Consider the following 24082-nt stretch of genomic DNA (forward strand, 5'->3'; position numbering starts at 1 on the left):
GAGTACAATATTTCCGAATCCAATCACACTTTGACATAACTGCGATCACTAGATGCCCCACTTTGGTATGAATGCTGTTTGGCTAGTTGTTCTTTGTTGTCAAAAGCATGCACTAGTTATGCAATTCAGCTGACTTGGCAATCATTCCATCCATCCGTTGTCGGGCAATTGTCCACACAAGGGCTGTGGGTGTGCTTTAAAAAGGGTGATTCCACCCAAACACTATCATTGGCTTGTTTGAGGCCTCTCTCCAATCAACGTAATTTAACGAGTGTTGTAAAAGGGTGAATATTATACCCTCGATTTCTTCCAAGAAAGACTCCTTCAAATCAAAGCATCCAAGCTGCTCATTTGAGTGCTGTAACACTACGTATTTCCTGTACTGAATGTTTTCCATGTAATTGTAATATACAAATACAGTTGTTGGCACACTGATCAAGTGTTGCATAAAATATTAATTTTATATTTCTAGTGGTGCTGAACATTTCTTTAAAAAAATCTAACTGATACTGAAAGCTAATGAATTCCAAATTGATCTCTTGCTGTTACGGTGCTTCCTTTTTATGTAAAACTGACGACATGGGAAGCTGTTTGGATGTTCTCATTTTCTAACTTTCATGGGTCCGGGTATAGTGCTGGGGTTCAACATCGATTGGCACAAATGTACTTTGGCAAAAGGCAGTGTGTGACATGTTCTGTGGAGGGCAGGTGGCCCTAACCCACTGTCAACATAACCTTTTGGTGACCGCCATCTTCTCAGTACATTATTATTAATACCCATTACTACTTTGGGTTCTGGTTTAATCATTTGTCAAGATTTGTCTACGACCACTTTCTAGCGTTATGCAACTGAATGGCACGATTTCAATTCCAAGTCAAGCAGAGATCAGCATCACAATCGAAACGCAGTGCCACGCAGCTGGATTGGCTGACACCCTCCCTTATCTGCTGTCATGGGAGGCAAATACAAGGCGTGCTTATAAAAACAAGAAAGCGCGCCTCTTGTCCTTACAGCATCTGGTGGGGATCACTGTTTGCTGTGGGTCCATGAGAATGAAGCACACCGCTGCGTGCCTTGCGGCACTGGCCCTGCTCGGCAGCATCTGTGTCGGATTTCAGGTGCCCCGTGATCAGCAACAGGCCAAGCATGTACTTGAGAGGCCGCTCAGCTGGAGCTACCCTGAAGGGCCCACGAATCCGGTCGCGCCTGTGCCCGATTTCGAGCTCAGGCACCCTGTCCCTGCAGCTACCGTATCAGTGGAGTGTGGAGAGAGGCAAGCGCGCGTGGAGGTCCAGTTGGACTTTTTTGGAATAGGCCAGTTCATCAAACCCTCTGACCTGACGCTGGGTCCTTGTGGCGCAGTGGCTGAGGACACTCAAGCCCATGTGCTGATATTCCAGCCTGAGCTGCAAGACTGCGGCAGCATTTCGCGAGTAAGCCAAACAAGCGTCCTTCTTTTCAATACTACATTGTCTCACTTTTGTGCCCCTTCTGCAGACGACAGATGAGGCTCTCATCTACACTTTTTCTCTCAACTATAACCCCACAAGGCTGGGTGAATCCCCTGTTGTGAGGACCAACGAAGCTGCTGTGATTGTGGAATGTCACTACCCAAGGTGACACATTATTTTCTTGGGGAAATCCTGGCATCATTCACAGGGGGAATGTTAGAAAGATGTAAACAATCAAAACTGTGTTTCAATGTGAACGTAAATAATGAAGTGCAGAATTGCACCTTTTATTCAGGCATGTTCCAAAATGTTGCTCTTCTTTGCTTTCGTTTCTCCAGCTGACTGTGAGTGGGAGGTATGGTAAAACTAGGACAGACGTAGACAAACAAGCATTTACACTTATATTTACATAAAGTATACTTTTCAAAAACATAAACTGTATGGTTTTGGGGGACGTGAAAGGAAACTTGGCTACCCAGAAAGAACCCAACTAAGCAATTGGACCCAGAACTCTTCGACTGTTTTGCCACCATCATCCTGAAAATATTTTTTTGCACCATAACGCTCTCTAAAAAACAAACATTTCAACCAACTACAAAGTGCAACACAGCAAAACAATTCTAAAATGGGTCATTTTTAAATAAACAAAACTCGTAGTCCTATCCCAGCTTTGACACCTTGTTTAAAACTTCAGGCACCACAACGTGAGCAGCCTCCCACTCGACCCACAATGGATACCATTCTCTGCAGTAAGGGTTGCAGAGGAGTTCTTATACTTCACTCTTACCCTGAGGACCGGTGAGTACCACATCTGTTTTCCTTTTCCATTACCCTGTCGGCTTTCGACATGTTGACCTAATTTGATCACTCCTCACAGACGACTGGATGTACGAGAGGCCTCGTTACCAATACTACCTGGGAGACATGATCCGTATCGAGGCCTCTGTCAGGCAGTACCACCACGTGCCCCTACGCGTTTTTGTGGAAAGCTGCACGGCTACCCTCTCGCCCGATATGAATTCCAGCCCCAGATATACCTTCCTTGAACAGGGGTGAGGAACCATAATACTTGCAACCCAAAGACACAAATTAAACATACCAGTCATCATTCAAGAACCCTACCCCTTAACCTCTTGAACTCAGGGGACTGTAATTTCCTCTTGACTCAGCTTCGCTTGCACGCAGGTGTTTAATTGACGCGAGGATCACAGGCGCAGAGTCCAGGTTCATGCAACGAACAGCAGAGAACATGCTCCAGTTCCAGTTTGAGGCATTCAGGTTCCAGGGTGCAGACAGCGGCATGGTTAGCGCCTCTTCAAAACAGCGCTACTGGATTTTTAGAGGCGGAACTAAACATCCATCGATGCTTCCGACAGCTTTACATTACCTGCCACTTGAGAGCCACGTCGAACGGCCACGACATTGATCCTGAACACAGGGCCTGCTCCCACATACAGAACAGGTGAGTGATGAGAGAGGAAGACACCGTCAAACAGGTACCTCTTAGTAATTTAGATGAAATTATATCAAAATTATAGTCATGTTAAATTATAGTTTATAATTTCTCATAAATGTTTAGATAATTCCATAAATAATAATTTATAAAAAATAAATTAATAAACAATACATTAATAAATTCCATAAACAATGATAATAAATAATAATAATTTCAAATAGGTAAATGAATAATTGAATCCATAAAATATTCCCTGGTTTCCTTGAATAGTGGGGGTTCACTGTACTGTATTCACATTTTTTTCGTGGAAACCTGGAAATCCTCAGCTCAAAGCTGAAGACCTCATCAATTCACCATATTCCCATTTTTTTGTGTCACTCTAGAAGGCCACAAGATGACACCAAAGTCCTGATTAACAGGAAAGTAGTAAGTGGTGTCAAAGATACAGTACAGTGGTGTCTTGAGATACAAGTTACGCAACTTAAAAAAAGGGTTACAAGCAATAGAAGTACAGAATGGTGGCAGTAAACTTAACTCAGCAAATAGTTACTATTTTCATTTCATGAGATGGTGAATTGCGCATTTTAGCAAGCTGTAAACTACAATTATTATGTTTAAAAGAAATAACATTATTCATTGTGAATGAACAGGGCAAAATATGTGAATTTCACTTGAAAAATGGAACTACTGAAAGAAATATTTTCCATACTATTCTCACTCGTTGACTGCTTTTATTTCCTGGTGCAGCTGGAGGGAGGCCAGTGGCGTGGATTCAGCATGCTCCTCCTGTAATGCCCTTGGTGGAAATCAACAACCAGGCGATCCTTGGAACCCTGGTGACCCTCTTAAGGGCGGTCAAAATAACCTCGGCGGAGGAGGTGGCTCTCAAACAGGAGGCATTGGCTGGACCATCGGTGGTGGAGGCGGCTCTCAAACAGGAGGTGGCTCTCGAACAGGAGGCGGCTGGACCACCGGTGGTGGAGGTGGCTCTCGAACAGGAGGCAGCTCTCAAACTGGAGGCGGCTGGACCACTGCTGGTGGAGGCGGCTCTCAAACAGGAGGCGGCTGGACCACCGGTGGTGGAGGCGGCTTTCAAACAGGAGGCGAGTCTCAAACAGGAGGCATTGGCTGGACCACTGGTGGTGGAGGTGGCTCTCAAACAGGAGGTGGCTCTCAAACAGGAGGCGGCTGGACCACCGGTCGTGGAGGCGGCTCTCAAACAGGAGGTGAGCCTCAAACAGGAGGCATTGGCTGGACCACCGGTGGTGGAGGCGGCTCTCAAACAGGAGGCGGCTGGACCACCGGTGGTGGAGGCGGCTCTCAAACAGGAGGCGGCTGGACCACTGGACGTGGAGGCGGCTCTCAAACAGGAGGCGAGCCTCAAACAGGAGGCATTGGCTGGACCACCGGTGGTGGAGGCGGCTCTCAAACAGGAGGCGGCTGGACCACTGGACGTGGAGGCGGCTCTCAAACAGGAGGCGAGCCTCAAACAGGAGGCATTGGCTGGACCACCGGTGGTGGAGGCGGCTCTCAAACAGGAGGCGGCTGGACCACTGGTCGTGGAGGCGGCTCTCAAACAGGAGGCGAGCCTCAAACAGGAGGCATTGGCTGGACCACCGGTGGTGGAGGCGGCTCTCAAACAGGAGGCGGCTGGACCACCGGTCGTGGAGGCGGCTCTCAAGCAGGAGGCGAGCCTCAAACAGGAGGCATTGGCTGGACCACCGGTGGTGGAGGCGGCTCTCAAACAGGAGGCGGCTGGACCACCGGTCGTGGAGGCGGCTCTCAAACAGGAGGCGAGCCTCAAACAGGAGGCATTGGCTGGACCACCGGTGGTGGAGGCGGCTCTCAAACAGGAGGCGGCTGGACCACCGGTCGTGGAGGCGGCTCTCAAACAGGAGGCGAGCCTCAAACAGGAGGCATTGGCTGGACCACCGGTGGTGGAGGCGGCTCTCAAACAGGAGGCGGCTGGACCACCGGTCGTGGAGGCAGCTCTCAAACAGGAGGCGAGCCTCAAACAGGAGGCGAGTCTCAAACAGGAAGCATTGGCTGGACCACCGGTGGTGGAGGCGGCTCTCAAACAGGAGGCGGCTGGACCACCAGTCGTGGAGGCGGCTCTCAATCAGGAGGCGAGCCTCAAACAGGAGGCATTGGCTGGACCACCAGTCGTGGAGGCGGCTCTCAATCAGGAGGCGAGCCTCAAACAGGAGGCATTGGCTGGACCACCGGTGGTGCAGGCGGCTCTCAAACAGGAGGCGGCTGGACCACCGGTCGTGGAGGTGGCTCTCAAACAGGAGGCGAGCCTCAAACAGGAGGCATTGGCTGGACCACCGGTGGTGGAGGCAGCTCTCAAACAGGAGGCGGCTGGACCACCGGTCGTGTACTCGGCTCTATAACAGGTGGCGGTGGAAGTGGCGGAAATCAACCAAGCAAAGAAACCTGGACCACTGACTCCACTGGAAGCACCAACACAGGCACTTCCTGGGTTACTGTCACTAACGTTGGTGGAGGAACCCTTGGAACGGGCACCTGGCAAAAGACTGGAAGAGGCAAAGACGAACCAGACAAACAAACCGTTACTTGGAACCCCACTGGTCCCGGACAAAATGGCCCAAGCACTACTTGGACCGTAACCAGCTCAACTGGTAGCAGTACATGGGGTGGAAGAACGAGCCGTTCAGTGAAATCAGATCAAGGTATGTATTTCAGTTTGACTTGGAAGTGTTTGATATTGATATGTGATACACCTGTTGTATTTTCAGTTTATGAATGGAGAGGTGATGTCACACTGGGTCCCTTCGAAATTGCAGAGAAAGTCGTTTGAAGTCAACATTCCAACGTGGCGATGGAAATAAACATTCTGATTGGATCATGGCTGACTGGATGTTATTCCCCGCACAACAATTCTCCTTCCTAATGCCTCCATTAAAGTAATATATAAAATAGCTCGGAATTTAACATAGGTGACGGGAAGTGGCTAATATTTCCGAACACAAATTGTCACATATTTTGCCTTGCCGCTGTGTAATGATATGAATATTTTTTATTCCCGTCAGGGAGTTGAATGCAAATAAAATTGCAATTTTGTGAAATGCTGGTGTCATGATCTGCGCAAGACCACCCAACACAGTCTCTTAATTGAACCTGCTTATTGTGGCAAGTACAAATAAATAAATTAGACTTGACTTGTTGTATGTATTAAATGCGAGAGGACGCGAGTTGCTGCAACGACAACTCAGTGCAAGTGTTTTAATAAAGATTAAATGACATTTTCGAGTAATCTGTAAAGTAATTTGAGCCACAATTAATTTAAACATTCAATTTAATTTAAACATTTAAAATAATTTAAACAGAGTACTGGGAAGAAACGCAGGGGGGCGAAGGGGAGAACATGCAAACTCCTCACAGGAAGGCCGAAGTCAGAATCTATCCCTGCCCCTCTGAACTGTGAGCCGGACGTGCTCACCAGTGCACTGCCGCCCTGCAATTTAAACATTAATGTAAAATAATTTTAAGTGTAATTAATAATGTTAACATTGCTATTTGGTGGTCATTTCTGAATTCTTACTGCTACGACTAGGGATGTTGATGGAACCAATGATTGCTGTATTTCATGTGAAACAATACTTAATTATTATTTTTAAATAATAATGACAAATGATAATATAATAATAATAATTTTTCTTTGGACTGCATGTTGAAAATAACAACATTCAGCTATAATTTTTTAAAATCGAGGCTTTTTTCCTTTGGTGACGTCACTGCTTGTGGACTATCCCTCCACTCCCTGCGTGCATCCCACTCGGTTAAAATGACGCTATCCGTCCCCCATCCTGCCCCCGCCAGTCTCCGCACTGCTGCTTGCGAGCTTCCGTCGTGTGTCACCCGCAGCATCTTCAACCTCTCCACCCTCGTCATCGTCATCCTCGCCACACAGCGGAGACACCTTGTCTGACATATTGGATCATAATTCGGAATACTGTCCTTTGTTCCCATGCAAATTATTTAAACCGAGACGGAGCTCCCCTCCCTCCCTGCCCTCTGCGTGGATGCTCGTCTCCTGCTGCACGCGCAACATCCACGACTGAACAAGACGGAGAGAGTGGGGTGGGGTGGGGGGCAAAAAGGAGAAATAAAGCCCCTACGAACGCCCTTGCCGTGGATGGACTGCCGTTTCCCTTCCGTTATCGTCTCCACGATATAGTGGGCTCTCGAGTCAGAGAAGATGGCGGACCGGGCTGAAATGTTCTCCCTCAACACGTTCCACTCCCTCTCTCCCCCGGGCTGCAGGTAAAAAATTGCGCTGGATGCTGCGTGGCGCGGGGGGAGGGAGGGGAAGTTTTCTGCCTGCTTGGTTGCGCTTCAATCCAATGCAACATGCGGTAAAATGGCGCATTTTGTATGTTAGAAACAACGACAAAAGGTGGTGAATATGCTTTCTAGTGTGGTGTTGTTGTCTGCTGTGGCCTTGCGGTGCTGTGGAGGCCCACGCCCTGATCCTGATTGGAGCCTTTGTACACGCAGGCTGATGCTGGGAAGTGATTGTGATGATGCATGAAACACACGATTGTGAGTGGGATGCAGACATCATCACCACGGGGCTACACTTGAGCGGAAATCCATAAAAGAATGTAATGTCTCCTCGGCTCTTTGAGATGCAGCAAAATGGCCACAATATTAGGGACTTGCACAAGTCAGTCACAACATCCAAGAAGAGCTCAAATCAAGTCATTCAATTCATTTGTTTGTTTCATGCAAACGTTTTGTGAAAGATACACAGCTCAAAATGTGATTAAGAAAAGAAAATATAGATCCAGATCTGTTTCAGAAACGAGGATGTAAAATATTGTCATGCAATTTCCATTAACAATTAGAATAATGTCAAAACATATTTTGAACAGTTTAAAATCACCTCTACTGCACTATGTAAGTTAAAATGTCCATCCATCCATTATCTGTCCCGCTTGTCCCCACGGGGGTCGCGGTCGTGCTGGAGCCTATCCCAACTGTCATCGGGCAGTAGGCAGGGGACACCCAAAACTCGTTGCCAACCAATCGCAGGGCACAGAGAGACGAACAACCATCTGCACTCACACTTAGGGGCAATTTGGAGTGCTCAATCGGCCTATCAGGCATGTTTTTGGGATGTGGGAGGAAACCGGAAGACCCGGAGAAAACCCACGCAGGCACGGGGAGAACATGCAAACTCCACACAGGAAGGCCCGGAGGAGGAATCGAACCCGCGCCCTCTGAACTGTGAGGCCGACATGCTAAGCAGTGTACCACCACCATGCTGCACAACAAATAATGTATATTTTTTTAAATAAAAATATAAGCATTTCAGAACAATAGATTATTCAGGTTTTTGTTTTCTAGAAAAACGATATTTTAAGGATGTTCAATCACACAGTTTTGTGGCACCAAGTCCAAGTCTGGTTTTAAGTATGGTGCTGATACAGAGACCTGATAGCGCACAATCAATAATCAATATAGAAATGTACACACAATATATTCATACATACATATATTGTGTTATGCTATTTTATATTTATATTGTCTGGCCAATTCCACCAAATCAGTGCCACTTGCTTTTTATAACTCTCTCTAAATAAATTTGTTCTCTCTCCCACCTAGCTTTAAATTTGATGATACACATATTAAACAACTCAAAATGTTTATTAGTCCATCTCAGCCAATTTCATTGTTTCTTTTTTTGTGAATGTTCAAACTATTCATAGGTTGGCGTATAAAATTAGCGGATACATGAACTACAGTTTATGCTAAAAGAATATTAACAGTGAGCACAAAACATCAACGGACCGTTCTCAAATTTTTTGTATTTAAGTTGTGATTTTTTTTGTAATTTTATGAGATTTTTGATACGTGTCATTTCACATTCACAGTTTCCATACAGTGTGCGTTAACGTATTAGCACCAGAACGCTGGTCAAACCCAAACAATTGACATCTAAAAATAAGTCCTTCTTTTTGACCTTGAAACACTACCCAAAAACAGTTAGAAATAAAATATATATTATTGTTATTATCAATAAAATAAATAAGTAAAGCATCATAAATGATTAAACTGTATTCTTATATCACATGCACACGCAATCACATTAGCAACCCCAAAGGATTTGTTATCCAACCCTGTGCACTTTTGAGGGATTTAGTTTCACCCCTGCAGCTTTATCTCCACAGCTCTCAGATCAATGCTACTCGACAACACGAGACCTCACAGCCCAGTGAATGTTGATTGGCCGTGAATGTTGATTTCATCCTTTGGATGCAATATTAGGTTGTGTATGGTGAAACATGCGGAATAACACACATCGCACGCTTGCTGCTCGAGCAACATGGTGCTTTCAGGGTGCTTTGACAGTGCAGGAACTTTAAAATCCACACTGTGGCACATGTATTGTTTTTCTTTGATTAGAATGTTTTTATGATTAGAATTATTTTATGATGTCCAAAACCAAAACTGAAATTATAATCAGATTTTGATTAATTCCCGAGCATCAATACCATATTATTATGTATTGATTAAGTTGACAATGTATTCATTTTTATTTTAAATTGAGCGTTTTACATATTCATTCATTATCTGCATCACTTATGCTCATTATAGTTTGTTACTTTGTTTTTAAAAAATAGGGAAAGCAAGTCAAAAGATTATTTTTGATCAGTGCAAGGAAAGCTCGTTTACTACGCAAAGTCGTAAACTAGCTCAAAGTTCAGTTTACAATTTTTAAAATTAACTTCTTCAGTTTCAAATAAAAAGGTTAACCGTTAATAGATCATGGTTTGCAGTCTGCTTGAGGTCATTGTTGTGACAAGAATGGCTTACCATTGTCATTTGGTCAGAAACAGAAATAGAAAGAAATAGAAATGGATGCTTAAATGGGTACATAATGAAAAATAGTCGTAGCATTAGATCATTTGATGACAGGAGTACACGATATGCTCTCAGTCTCTGGTATAATAGGCTTTGCGTGACAAAGGATTCTTTCATTAATTTGAAAGGCATGAGTTGAAGTGCACATGTGTGTGGCAGCAGGGTGAAAAGCCTGTGAAATTGAGCTCCACTGAATAAATGGCTCTTTAAAAATTATGTCGTTGTGGAACATGTTCTATGCTTTTGCTGTAATGCCTTCTTCTTTCGTTCATTTTATATTTACAAATTATGGTACCATGTGAATATTGACCTTTTTTTTCAACACCTTTCCCTTGCAATTTGCAAAAAAAAAACGTTTTTGTGCTCAAGCCAAAGCCAGCAATGTATTTCAATAGCATCTCTCAGCATTAGTTCGCAGTTTTAAGAGTCACACTTTTTGATTTCACACATAATTTGCCAGATGAGGCATTTGGTAGTCAGCTTGCGCTTCCCGCAGAGCCTGAATCGACGCCCACGCTCGTCGGCAGACTTTGAATCATTTGCCGGTTTTGATGGAAGGACTTGGAAGGTGTTGTGACACACACGGAGCACGGTGCCTGTGCCAGTGCTTTAATAGCAACGTTGTACTACGAATATGCGAGAATTGTATCACTGCGGCATGTTGACATTGTTATTAATGTTTGCTTCATCTGGACATTTAGTAAGTACTACAAGAAATATTGTAGCGGTATATATATTTTTGACGCATAAAAGAGATTAACTACGCGTGACAAAGATGCAAAGTGACAATTATGCTTACTGTTTACACAATTTTTATTTATTGTACAGTGAGTTACCAGACAAATTTGAGTTCAATATGACTGAAGTCTAAAAAATTGAGCAATTAAGGTCGTGTCTGGTAGAGCCATAGTGGCTGATGATTTTCTGCCCTTTATCCATTGGGACAAACAATTAAATAGAAAATGAGAACACTCATAAGGAGCTGCTGTTAGCCACAACTCACGCCCAGATGCTCACATGCATATTAACTCCGGTATATTAGGTCATTACTATAGAGCCAGTTTATTTCTTGACTTTGTTTTTATACACTGACATAAAAAAAGCTGCCAACTTTTACATGAGCATTTGCACAACATATGCTTGCTTTCATACACAGTGTGCAGCAGTGTCCTTTCCCCTCGATTAGAAGCACTGCAATGCAGCATTTCCTTGTGACACAATTCTAAGACAGCTGCTGTGGAAAACGAAATGCACGCCATAGCCACTGGGACGCCGTTGAATTTGAGGCGAACGATGCAAACTGGCCACAGGTCATGACACGCCACATCAACTTTATGGACTTCACCTACTTTGACTTCTGGATGCGAGAAGATCGACTCTGCTTGCAACTTCTATGCAATGTCTAACATTGGCTAAAAATAGTGGCAGGACGAATTCTTGTATGCCCATTGAAATGCATTGGGAAAAAATAACAGCCATTCAAACCTAAAAATTAGCACCTATTTTGCATAAAAATACAAAATATCTCTCTGTCCGATCTGGTAGTAAAAAGATGCTCGACATTATAGGAGTGATTATTGGTTTGTAAATTCTGAGGTATTTTTATTTATTATTAATTTGAATAGTTTTAGTATTATTTTGTACAAGGTAGCTGGGATTTCTATTTTTCGTGAATTTTATGGTAGTTTAGCTCTGTATTCTTGGGATAATTTTGCACTATTTGGATGTTTGTGTAATTTATTTTGTTGTGTATTTTTGGCAATTGGTGTGTGTTCTTTTAAAAATAGATGCTGCGACTTAGATTGAGAGAATTGTAAAACTCATATTTAGTTTTTAGTTTTGGTCTATATTTTAATTTGTTTATGTACAGTAGAATATATTTTTGGTCCAAATTTTCTTATTCGTCTGGAATAATTTGTAAAAAAAAACGTCAATCAAATAAAACAGATGAATGTAAATCTGCCTGTACTCCAGCATGTGATGACTGTAATGTGTCTGCTGCATTTGTTAGGCCAGCCCATGACATCAGCCTGGAGGAGTTTGACGACGAAGATCTGTCTGAGATCACAGACGACTGCGGGATTGGTCTTAATTACGACTCTGATCCCTACGAAAAGGTGAGGTGAAGGAGATTTCATTTCCTGATGTACAACTCATGCATTGTACATGTGACACACAGTCAGACGCATTGAACTGCCTCCCCGTAAAACAAATCAGGATGCACCGTAGCCCTGAGGGATTCATCTTGCTGACAGGAGCTGGATCAGACTCGTTTAGGAATAAAAGCAACCAAAGTGAAACAGGGAAATGTCAGGCACACAACATTTCGAATTGGATTTTTGCTTGTTGCCCCTTGTGGCAGTTGCTCTTCCATGCACTGACTCTGCAAAGTTTTGTATGGTTGTATTGTGTAATCTGAGCAAGTCTGCCCCTTCGAAAGTAGCTTGTGTAATCAGACAGAAAACAAAGTATTTTAATGACTAAAGGAAGGAAATTGGTTTATTTTAGGCATCCGATCACAGAGTGAAATATTTAATCCCATCGTTGAACTGTCCCAATTTTAAAAACTTTATTTGCAACAGTTAACGTTTTAACATCCTTGACTATCGTACAATTATATAAAAAAAAAAGGTTAATCGCTGCTAATATTAAAAACAATCTGGTCCATATTTTAGTTCACTAGTGCTTAATCAGAATTTCTCAATGTAGCTTTGTATTGGGTCTCATTAGTTTATGCAACAGTGTACAGGAATCTCACTATTTTTATGATCACTTTTAACGTTACGATATACAAATTGAAATGTGTCTGATTTGTCTGATTTTAATGGCGCTCAAACTGTCATCTAACAACTTTTTCGACCATGGTAGAGGCATAAAATTAGCCTTGCGGGTCTGGTAATTGGACATCTAAGGGTTGTGCTGACTTCTTTTTGCATCCGTGCATGAGCAATTTTTTGCTAACTGATCTCCGCCCAGGGATGCTGCTTTTTCAAGATGCTTTTGAAAAGCCCAAATCAATCACGGGATACCTGCAACGCTGTCAAATTATCCACCGGTTTGACCGTGAAGCAATCTCGTTGCGCCTGCGTGAGGACATGTGAATGACATGGAGACACGTTATTGATTAAAGAAAACCTACAGTACCAGAATTGCGCAGTTGGCAAGGGTGTGTGTGTCATGCTTCCTTCATAATATCCCATTAGCCTGTTTTGAGGAGGTGGAGTATGTTTTTTGCACGACAACTAGGGTTAGACAGTTGCTATTTATAGTCATGCTTTTTTTTTTTTTTTTCGGTGGCTGTGCAAACAGATGCATCCTGACAGAACCAATTATTGTTATTATGATCATCATCCTATGGATCAGTGGCACAACACAGCTGAGGCATGAAGATTTGTTTTGGTCGCATATCCTCATGGTGGCTTTTATTGGAGGGACAGGGAATGAGGATTTTGATGAGCACCCACGCGTTAATATCAAGTCTGAACAAGGATTTGTTGCTCTCCTCGCAATGGATCGTGTATTAGTGTGGCACATAAAGCCGGCGTCAGCAGGATTGTGATGTGAGAGATTTTGATTGGTCCATTAAAAAAGCCAGCAGTGCGAGAGCCAGAGAAAACTGCTGCATCATGCAGCCTCTAAAGCTGATCAATCACCTTGCAAAAATAGAAATCAAATCCACAATTGTCTGTGAAGTGGAATCCAGCAGTGACTGTGATCTTCTATTTTGTCTTCAAACCCGATTCATCAACTTGTGGCTATATGTAATGTCCATGATTTTTCCGCTATTAATAACACCCATGTGAACAGTAAAGTTCCTTTGAAAATAGTATAAGCAAAGCTTGTCTTTTCACTCCTGGGGGGGTGACCTACATGTTTTCTATGACTAACATGCAGGACACCGACCCTCGAGGACTGCAGTTGCCTACCTATGTCCTATGGTGTATGTAAGATTCCCTGAAGAGTAGATGAGTCATGTTATGAAAGGAATCATGCCTCTCTGGAAGATTGCACCACAGAGCTTGACACATTCACCCTGCAGTATTGAGTCACTAGCACAATACATAGAGTATCACCCATCAATCCGTCCGTCCGTCCGTCCGTCCGTCCGTCCGTCCTTCCATCCAGTCATGTCACACACAAAAAGATAAGCTGCATCCTAGATTGGTTGCCAGCAGATGTATAGTACGGAAAACCACTAGCGTTTGATTCCATTTGCTCCAATAAAACTGAGCCAGGCAGTCACATGACGGCATATAAAGTCTCTGGACCCCACAAGGAGGCGAGGATTTGACAGTGATCTACTTATGTGAAGCATGGAAGAAACAACTGAGAAAATCTGAATTAGCATATTTGATTTTTCTATTTTTGTCTGACTGATGTTCATGTTCTAATTACAAAAACAATGAATCGGAAGTTTTTACTGAACACTTACTGAGTGACTTCTTAAATTATTATTTTAATCACTGCTTTTCACTTTTCACAAGTCTAAATAACTGTCCTACTTGAATACACTTTTTGAAGTACTATACAATTTTTGGCTATTCTACCCACTCCCTGGTGACCAGTTATTGTATCATACATATAAGAAATAACTCGCAACTGGATGCAGTGCAGTTGTACACCGCAGAACCTCAATAGACTCCGCACTCAAAAATGGGGATGAAGGTGTGGTCTATTCGCTGAGCCTTCCCGTAAGGCTTGTGAAACCTGAGCTACGTGTCAAATTGATCCGCTATCAACCTCACTGGCTCTTTGTTTTTCACCTACATTCCGTTCAGTAAATGGAAACTGTTTAGTTTAGTAAATGCGTCATTGGCAGAGCTCTGAGAATGTGAGGGGATTTACTATATATGATTAGTACGTATGTTTTTTTTCTTTAGTACCTGCTGTATTAGATAAGCATACATTTCCCCAACTGTTTCTTGAGTGTATTCACTTGTTACCATCCATTATCTCACTCAGGACTCCCTCATTCTGGAGAAAAATGACATGCACCACCCAGTGTGCTCCTTCCAAGATGACTTTCAAGAGTTTGAAATGATTGACGACGAAGATGAGGATGAGGAAGATGAGGATGAGGAAGATGAGGAGGCGGACCCCGATGCACCGCCGTCTCCCTCAGCGTCACCTCCCCCGTCGCCCATTCTCGGCACCCTGAAAAGCAGACCCACCACGCTAAACCTTACCACGGCTGTGTCGCAGGTTCGCATTAAGAATCCTGCGTTAATTGCTGTATATTTTGTGTAATGTAACGTGATCTTAATGATTTTTTGTCTCTTTTTTGTCATTAGGATTCACTGAACAACAACAGCAGTCAATCACCAAAGAAAGAAAGCTGGCAGGACTCTTTGCGCAACCCATCTACACAGGGTGAGATTAGGATTTGTTATTTAGGAAATGTCAACATGCCCGGGAACATACCAAACAAACAGTAGCATCCAAAATTCTCTCCATGTTGCCCCATGGAAAGTAAGAAAAAAATAAAAAATCTGCCCCCGTTTCCAGTTGGCATGTTGACATAAATAGACACACGAAACATTCTCAAAAAGCCGTGCCTGATAATGAACAAATATTCAGCTATTTTGTCCCATTCAAGATATCATCATTTAGAGAAGCACTAGTACTTGAGAATTTGCCCAAATGACCCCTGAATGTTTTCTACGCCATCTAATGTGGCCTGAATGTTGTATCTAATGTGCTATGGCCAATTTATTGCCGCTTTAATTGTCATATCGGGTTCATTTGACTTGATATTGATATTTCTAAATTGCTTTGCAAAAGCCTTAGGCTATAAATTGAAATTGGTCTTAATCAACCATCACATATTTGAACTTCATCTCCAGGCCGTACGACTCCAACTCACTCATGTCTGGAGGATGGTAACCATGTGACAAGCCAATGTCCAGCCTCATCGCTTTCCCAGTCACCAGGGTCCCAGAGTCAAGGTACTCCAGCAAAACAAGCAGGGGAGGGTGGGAACCCCCATTCCCCTCACAGGCCCCTCCTCTGTGACATGGAGGGCAACAGGCGGGAGAGGCTTGAATACGGTAACAGAAATAAAAGGCCTGCCCAGCTAATTTAGAACCATGAGATCAAATGGACACAGTAAATGGGCATCACCGATGTTGGATGAAATATCCAACATCGGTGATGCCCATTTACTGTGTCCATTTGATCTCATGGTACCACCTATGCATAATTCTATACACCATCTGATATTCTATTTTGAAGTCATTTATTTTTCTCTGTTCTTATCGTGTCAGGCTCATTTGGCCAACTCAAGTCCCATCCTTGCCCTGGTGAAGTCACTCAACCAAAGGCTGACCCTTCAATTCACACCACCAGAGTACCTTCTGTTGATGAGCATTCCCAGTGTTCGGACACAGAGGTGGACCATGACCTCAACAACGGCCACAACCGCAAACATTTAAATTGGCTTGCCACTGACACGTACACAATCACAAGCGAGTCTGGCATGGAAGCCGGGAATGACTTGGATCCAGATGGAACCAGTCACTGCTTGTCATCTACTGCTCCTTTGGGAGGCAACGATGATGCCGACACCCCCTTGTCTGACGACGAGCTCGACAAAGACTTTGAAGTTGAGTTCATGCGCAAGGAGACATATGATATGGTGTGCAAGGAGAATCCATTATCGTATGTGGAGTTCCCATGCATTGAACCATACGAGCTGGCAGCCTTCTCCAGCTCTGTATCCTCCAGTCGCTCAGATGCTCCTGACCAGTCCAAAAATTCAGATTCCGCAGCCTTGGTAGCTCCGGTGGTTCCGGCTCATGAGTCCCACTCTCCGTCGTCAGATCCTGGGATAGCAGACATGAACCAACAAGGTTATGCGACTTCAGACTTGGATAAGGAACTGAGCTCTCCAGGTTCTGACTCTGAGCTTGATGGAGAAGTGGACATAGAATTTGCTTGTGAGGGTCCTGTGCGCTCAAATATGATCTCGTCCATCTCAGAAACAGAGCTCGACCTGACTAGTGATAGCAGCAGTGGGCGCTCCTCTCATCTCACCAACTCTATCGAGGAAGCCAGCTCACCCACATCAGACCAGGAACTGGACCCAGATACTGAGTTAGAGCAAGACAGTGGTATTGTGGGACTTAAAGCATCTCTCTTTTTGGGCCAACCTGACCCAATCAAAGAAGCTTCTCCCCGACCCTCTCCATCACCTTTACTCTCCCCAACGATCGCCACCCCATCCCCTGATGACTCTCCCATTTTGCCACCCAAGTTGTACAATGATGACAGAACTCTGATTGAGTTAAAGAACATGGATGACGATCTGTCTGGCGAGCACCAGGCTGACCCAGATGAAACCCTTCCTCCTCAACAGTGCGAGGACAGCATGTCCAGACAAATGGTGCTCAAGATAGAACCTGACCACAGCCTTGAGTGCTTCAAACGCTCCTTCTACCTTCCAGTGGGACCCAGACTTATGCCTGATGCAGATGATTACGATGAAACTAGTGAAGGGGATTCGGAATCGGAAAGTGAGGACGACCTGAGTGAGAACTCTGACTCACCCTGGCTGCTTAGCAATTTGGTCAACAGGATGATCTCAGAAGGCTCATACCCAATCAGCTGTCCTGAGGAGTGCTTCAAGAGGGAGGTGTCTGTGTCAGATACTATCTCACCATCCTCAGAAATGGGCGATGGTGAAAGTTTTGCTGATGAGGAGCCAGAAATGATAAGATCAGAGAAGTATGAAGTGAAAAAAGTTAAGGCTGAGGAAAGTCAGAGACTGAAGATGGTGCAGCTTTCAAATGAAGGTGTAGCCATGAACTCTTGCCTCTATATGTGTAACCCCACCGGTGACATAATCGAACCACTGAGTCCTGATAACTGTGAACAAATTTCACGCGAATCCACAGATTGCTCGTCATGCACCGCTCCAGTCCCCACCACTGCAAAGAATTTAGATAAACTCTTCAAGAACACCAAAAGACCAGAGGAGAACGTTGAGCCAAATAATGACTTGACAATGCTAGAGGGAAGAAAGGACATGGACTCTCCGAGCCTTAGCGAGAGTATCGGAAGCGACAAAGACGTAGGACGAGAGACAGAGCCCCGAACGACAAGTCGCTCATCTGCCTCCATTGAACGAATCACTGAGGTCAAACACAGTCTGACTCTGGACATACCGACTGCTCAAGCCAACCGTTGTTTCAGCCTCACCTACTCCACGGACAATGATGAGGAAGATGACCAAGGGGACTCATACCCATTCTTGGATGACTTGAGAAGGCGTTCCTACAGGGGTAGCGATTCAAAGGTTGATGGTTCACCTCCTGTCGACACCAACATGCCGGACCAGCCATGTCCAGATCGTAACCTCCCACTATGTGAGAAAGACCTGTCTGCGAAGCCACCCAGTGAAGACGATGGACTGGCCTACGACTCCATGAAGTACACGCTTGTGGTTGATGAGAACACAACTCTGGAACTAGTGAGCCTCAGAAGGTAAGCTACGACAGTATCATTTTGGAAATATTGTACTAATAGACATTTTCCATTGAATGTTTGCACTTTGACATTAGACATGACATTTGAATCAGTGTGAAAAGGTATGAATTTAGCAAATTCAGTACATTCGATGAAGGTATGTAGACTGAGGCAACCGTTTTATGGAGTATATATTATATGAATCTCACAAAAGGCTAATTTTGCTGTTTATTAGATGTTTTTCATTGAACATTTGCGTCTTCAGTAATTTAAACAAATCATAGGCTGCCAGCCGATTGCAAGAATTTGGCTCACAATGCCTTGAAGCTAGTTTTCAGCATGAGCCTTTTTAAAAAGACCTCATCTTTTTAGGTGCACATCGGTCCTAAGCGACGACAGTGAGCTCTCCACTTTATGCGACGAAGAGCCTTTGAGGACGGGTCAGGTGGACTACTATTGTGATGACGAAGGGGTGAGGCCAGAACTGCTTAGTTCTTCGGGAGACTCGTCCCCTGAGGTGGACCTCCCGTTTTCCAAGAAGTTCCTCAACGTCTTCGTCAATAGCACATCACGCTCATCAAGTGAGTCACATCGCACCTTTTAAACACATTTTCATTCGTCACTGGATGACAGGAGTGGAATTATGTGAACATTGTCATTTGTTAGTCAGTGATGGCCTTTAATTTTCATTTTGGGGGGTATTTTTTTTTGCTATAGGTTAGGATCTTTTATTTATTATTTAAAGGTTAAACAAGATTCTTCTCTGATTCTCATGCAGGTACAGAATCCTTTGGACTTTTCTCCTGCACCATCAATGGGGAGGAGAGGGACCAAACGCACAGGGCAGTGTACAGGTGAAATACTACTTGTTGAACATCTTTAGAATGGTTGCTAGTTAATCAAATGGCAAATGGTTGTTTATCTAAATGAGTCTCGCGATTGGTTCGTGACCAATCCAGAATATAATATCCCGCTTCTCGCCCAATTGTAAGCAGCCAACCTGCCACCCCAGTGGTGACATCTAATATTAGATGTATGGAATTGCTCTGTTGTGCTGTAATCCCTGCTCCTCCCCGTGTAGGTTTATTCCAAGACATGCAGATGAACTGGAGCTGGATGTGGATGACCCTCTGTATGTGGAGGAAGAGGAGGACGACTACTGGTACAGAGGTTACAACATGCGCACGGGAGAACGTGGTATTTTCCCTGCCTTCTACGCCCACGAGGTCATCGGTCACGCCAAAGAGATGTTGGGTGAGGGCAAAACTTGACTTTTGTGGGGGTTTTTTTAAACGGGAAAAATTAAGACAATGAAAATTAAGAAAAAAATCGCGGCAAACGTTTTTGGGGGAGGGACAAAAAAAAGTGTCAGGAGTTGCATTTCAGTTTGAAATTTGTACTCCCATTCTGTCCAGCCATGAAACGTAACCCAGCATGGATAGAGACATTCGACGTGCAGTTCTTGGGGTCCGTCGAGGTCCCTCAACATCAAGGCAATGGAATTCTTTGCGCTGCCATGCAGAAGGTAAGCAAAACATTAAAGTTGGCTTACCATGTTTTTTTGTGAAAATCTTCCATATTTATATATCTCCTTTGCGGAAGATTGCACTGTCCAGGAAGCGAACGGTGCACGTGCGGCCCCCCTCCCTGTGTGAGTTGGAGATTAGCTTGCAAGGAGTGAAGCTAATCATGAGTCTGGAGGATGAATACGATTGTCTGGATGAGGTGAGGAGAACGTAGAGACAAACATACTTGTACAGTAATGCCTAATTTGAAAGTTGTAGAAATATAGTAACTCTGTCTTTACTCCCACATTTTAAAAGTGCTAGTAAGACATAGTCATGCTACTAACGTGCTGATTTGTCTCGCTAGTGGGGACAAAGAGTGTACGTAGTTCATGGACCATTAACTGGAGAACAAGGCTATTGAATTTATTCTCAAATGGCTTTCCATAGTATGATAGATGCCTTTTTTTGTTTTTGTAAGCTCTCGATTATGATTGTAAAATAAAAAGTCTGACGTGTAGTGGTTATAAAGTGACGTATGACACAGCAGGGAATGAGGTTCGTCAGATCAAAATCCAATTTTAAATTTAAATAGTGGTGAATACAGTTAATAGAAAGCTTTGTTTCTCTTTCTGTCATCAGTTTGACAGATGCAGTCACTTTTTCCAAATGAAGAACATCTCTTTCTGCGGTTGTCATCCCAAAAACAACTGGTAACTGATGAGATCCTCCGCCCATGATGTGCGGGTGATGATGTACGTTCTGATTTTTGCTTTTCTTTTTTCTAGCTACTTTGGCTTCATCACAAAGCACCCCATGCTGAGCAGGTTTGCGTGTCACGTGTTTGTCTCCCAAGAGTCCATGCGACCTGTAGCAGAGTGTGTTGGGTGAGTGCAAATAGTCTTACATTAAAAACCAATGTAACACAAATATAGAAATACTCTGGTGCCATCAAACTTTGGCTATAATAAGAGCCTTAGGAAATATGTATGTCTTTATAACATTTTCTATATTCCAACTAATGAAGTTACAGTAACTACTGTAAAGTATAAAATAAAAAAATCCACTTAAAAAGCAAAAAAAAATTGCTAGTCATTAGTTTAAATTTTCATTCAGTTTTCTCCTTTGGGAAGCATTTGGAAAAACTACGTTTATTATTTCTTCATCTGTGTCCATGCGTTAGCAGCAAAGACATTTAATTGTGTGTGTTTTGCTTAGTCGGGCGTTCCAGGAATATTACCAGGAACACGTGGAGTACGCCTGTCCCACTGAGGACATCTATCTGGAGTAAGACGCATTGCCTCGTACGTTCATCCACTTTGTCATCAGAGGGCTTCTTTGTCTTCTTCTTCTTCTTCTTCTTCTCGCTCCTCTGAGACTGGGCTCTTCAGTTCAACGGCAAATCCGTCTTCTCTCCATTTCAATGGAATGGTTCCTTTGACCGTTTTCTAGGAGATAAACAAAAAGTGCTGAGCTGTATGAAAGTTCCTCTTCTCACATGAAAACCACTTGCCTACTTACTTACCTACCTACCTACTAGCGACCTGTCACTCTCCCAATGCATGGCTCGTAGGATTTACCGCACACAGCGTCATGTATTCAGGAACATAGGCGAGCGGCTCGACAAGGTTTGTAAATATGTATTTGTTTTCATGTTCCAGGCTACTTGGGTTTCTACTGGTAGTCACACGGCAGCAGAGTAGTGGCAGAGAGTGCAGTGAGCTTACCTTGGTGTCGCGTACAATACGGTGTGCTGTAAATAGTTATATAGGAAGTAGACGTACAAACAACGCCTCATCCATACTCACAAAGGTTCATTATCTCGCCGTGGCTGAGGAACATGACGTCAATATCATCAATTTGGATAATACAACTCGGTTGTATTAAGTGCCACACTGAAAAGAAAAAGTCATCAGATAATGACCAAAAATAATCTTACAAGCAGAAAGTCGTGATGTGACTGAGTAAAAGGATGTAATATTATGAGGGAAAAAGTTTGGTTGATTGTTGAAAAGTATACCGCACTGTGCAAGATAAACGAACGATAATACAATAAAAAGGCCACATGTCATCTTCAATGGTTAGTCCATGTTTTTGTGGACAGCAGACGTTAGACTTTTTTTTCTTCTTCAAAATTTTGTTGCAACATCATGACTTTTTTGAGAATACGATTGTTTGGGGGAGTTAAAATTTGTCTCGCAATATTACATATTTCAAGGAATTTGTTTTGGTTTTCTAATTCCGGTATGATTGTAGTTTTTTTTCATTCTTGTAAAATTGCAGGATTTTTTATGTATAACAATCCAAATTTATCATCCTAAAAAAAATTTGTGTATTATGAACTGTGAATACTACAATATTCTCGCAAGATTATGATAATTTTACGAGGTTATCGCCTTTAGTGTTATTGTTACAACTTGATTAGAATATTGTTACTTTTCTTTGTAATATTATATGCTCTCATATATTTTTTCTCATAATATTGTGATTTTTCGTTCTGGGAATAAATTTATTTTTTACAACTTCCTCTAAATCTAAATAGGAATATTTTCTCCTAAAATTAGGAGTTTTGCCGCCAAAATTTGAAACCTCTTTCCTGTATTTAGTACTTTTTTTCTGGTTTAAAAAAGGATAAGAATCTTTTTTTTATAATATACTTTCTTAAATAAGTAGGACCTTTTTCCTTTAATATTACGGCTAATTTTGAAACTAATTCTGGAATTATATGGAAGTCAAGTCAAGTCAAGTCAAGTTTATTTGTATAGCCCTAAATCACAAACAGTCTCAAAGGGCTTCACATAGCCAAAATTGACAATTATTCTCAAAGCATCCCCTGATCATAAGCTCCCAAAAGGGCAAGGAAAAACTCAAAAAACCCCTGCCAGGGGAAAATGAGAAACCTTGAGAAGGGACCACAGATGGAAGGATCCCCCTTTCAGGATCACGAGGTTGTAATGGATGCAGAGAGTGCACAAGTAATACATAATATGAAAATCAATGCAAAAAAAAAAAAAAAAAAAAAATGTGTTCACACACACACAAAAAACTTTTCCCTTATGACATTACAACTTTTTTCCTTTCAAAACATCACACGTGTATTCTGGTTGAAGAGTTATTTTCTCTTAAGTGTTGCCCTAAAACGTGATTGTAGAACAATACCATGGTATGTAACAATCATTTATTTGTTTGTTAGCCAGCCCAGAAGCCCACTGAAAAGCCATATCTTCACTCCAATGACTGTTCTGGCGTGTCGTAAAGACATCTTGTTTGTTTCTATTCTGAATGAAAGTGGATAAACTTTTAGGTACAAAGTTGGACAAAAAAATTTCATGACCATCGCATGCGTGCTCACATTTTATTTCTTGCTTTTGGTGTGGCGACAGGGTGAGCATCAGTCATATAATCTCCAATATGCAGAGTATTTAACAGCTTTTATACAGGAGGGTGGCACGTTGATACAGAAAGCCGTTTGAGCATTTATCACTGATAGGTTCCATGTAGTAGTATTCTCACAATTCAGCGCACTAGTAGACAAAATGGTATTGTCAGAATTTTGGCAGGGCTCGGCTATTATCTCCATCTATCCCAATGCTGTCATTTCGCTGGTGTATATAACCATAGAGGCTCCCAAGTCGTGCTGTGTCCATTTTTTTTGTCTGTTATCCAATTACGGAGTGTGTCATAGATTCAAAAGAGACAACAACCTAAAAGAAACAATACATTCTTGTATGTTATCCGCAATAATTGGACGGTTCAATATTTTTTGCCATTATTTTAGGACACAATGAGGTGAACGGGGTGTTGTGCCTCGATACAAAAAGGTTAAGGCAATGAGGCATGGCGTGGCTACGTTGCTAATGGGTTAAGGTGTTTGTGTAGACTACGTACATTAGAGGAACACAGTGCAGTATGTGACTGAGCAACATATCTTTTACCTTTCAAAACTTGTACAACTCAAGGGAGGAAAATAATAGAATCTGCTTTGTCATGAATTTGGTCTTACGAATAAAATATATGCTTGATGTCTGAAACCGTTTATCATGTCTTTAGTGTTACAATACGGACATAGCGTAATATTTTATTCTCGCAATGTGCAATGACTTTATGCTCTTAAATAATTATTTGTTTATAATCTTTACTTTTTTCTCTCTTAAAATTACATGTGTGTTGTATTATTTTACAACTTCCGGCTTTGTTTTTTGGAGACAGACAACTGGAGGTCACAATCTGATATTTAGCCTAATAGCATTATTGCCCAAGTCCTTTCACACTTTGTAAAAAAACAATAGAACCCACCCCCCCTCAAAAAAACACA

General features: G+C 42.8%; 2 protein-coding genes across 4 annotated transcripts; both read left to right on the top strand.

Moving 5' to 3' along the window:
• The first annotated feature begins 992 nt into the window (after positions 1-992).
• Positions 993-5774, top strand: LOC125970826 (putative per-hexamer repeat protein 5). Of its 2 annotated transcripts, XM_049723480.2 has the most exons (9): positions 993-1434; positions 1499-1617; positions 2147-2250; positions 2330-2504; positions 2638-2755; positions 2829-2914; positions 3656-3891; positions 3952-5601; positions 5668-5774. In XM_049723480.2, the coding sequence occupies exons 1-9, from the start codon at positions 1048-1050 to the stop codon at positions 5727-5729; spliced, it is 2937 nt and encodes a 978-aa protein (XP_049579437.1). In that variant the 5' UTR covers positions 993-1047; the 3' UTR covers positions 5730-5774. The 2 variants fall into 2 exon arrangements, with proteins under 2 accessions (XP_049579437.1, XP_049579436.1); XM_049723479.2 differs by having other exon boundaries at positions 3656-5601.
• A 944-nt stretch (positions 5775-6718) lies between these two features.
• mapk8ip2 (mitogen-activated protein kinase 8 interacting protein 2) lies at positions 6719-23798 on the top strand. Of its 2 annotated transcripts, none has more exons than XM_049723867.2 (14): positions 6719-7195; positions 11811-11916; positions 14762-15001; positions 15091-15169; positions 15643-15846; positions 16063-18280; positions 18635-18843; positions 19041-19116; positions 19344-19516; positions 19678-19787; positions 19865-19987; positions 20410-20480; positions 20556-20654; positions 20986-23798. In XM_049723867.2, the coding sequence occupies exons 1-14, from the start codon at positions 7131-7133 to the stop codon at positions 21056-21058; spliced, it is 3846 nt and encodes a 1281-aa protein (XP_049579824.1). In that variant the 5' UTR covers positions 6719-7130; the 3' UTR covers positions 21059-23798. The 2 variants fall into 2 exon arrangements, with proteins under 2 accessions (XP_049579824.1, XP_049579825.1); XM_049723868.2 differs by having other exon boundaries at positions 15643-15744.
• Positions 23799-24082: the final 284 nt, after the last annotated feature.

The sequence above is a fragment of the Syngnathus scovelli genome, chromosome 6 (assembly GCF_024217435.2).
Source record: "Syngnathus scovelli strain Florida chromosome 6, RoL_Ssco_1.2, whole genome shotgun sequence".
Classification (NCBI taxonomy): domain Eukaryota; kingdom Metazoa; phylum Chordata; class Actinopteri; order Syngnathiformes; family Syngnathidae; genus Syngnathus; species Syngnathus scovelli.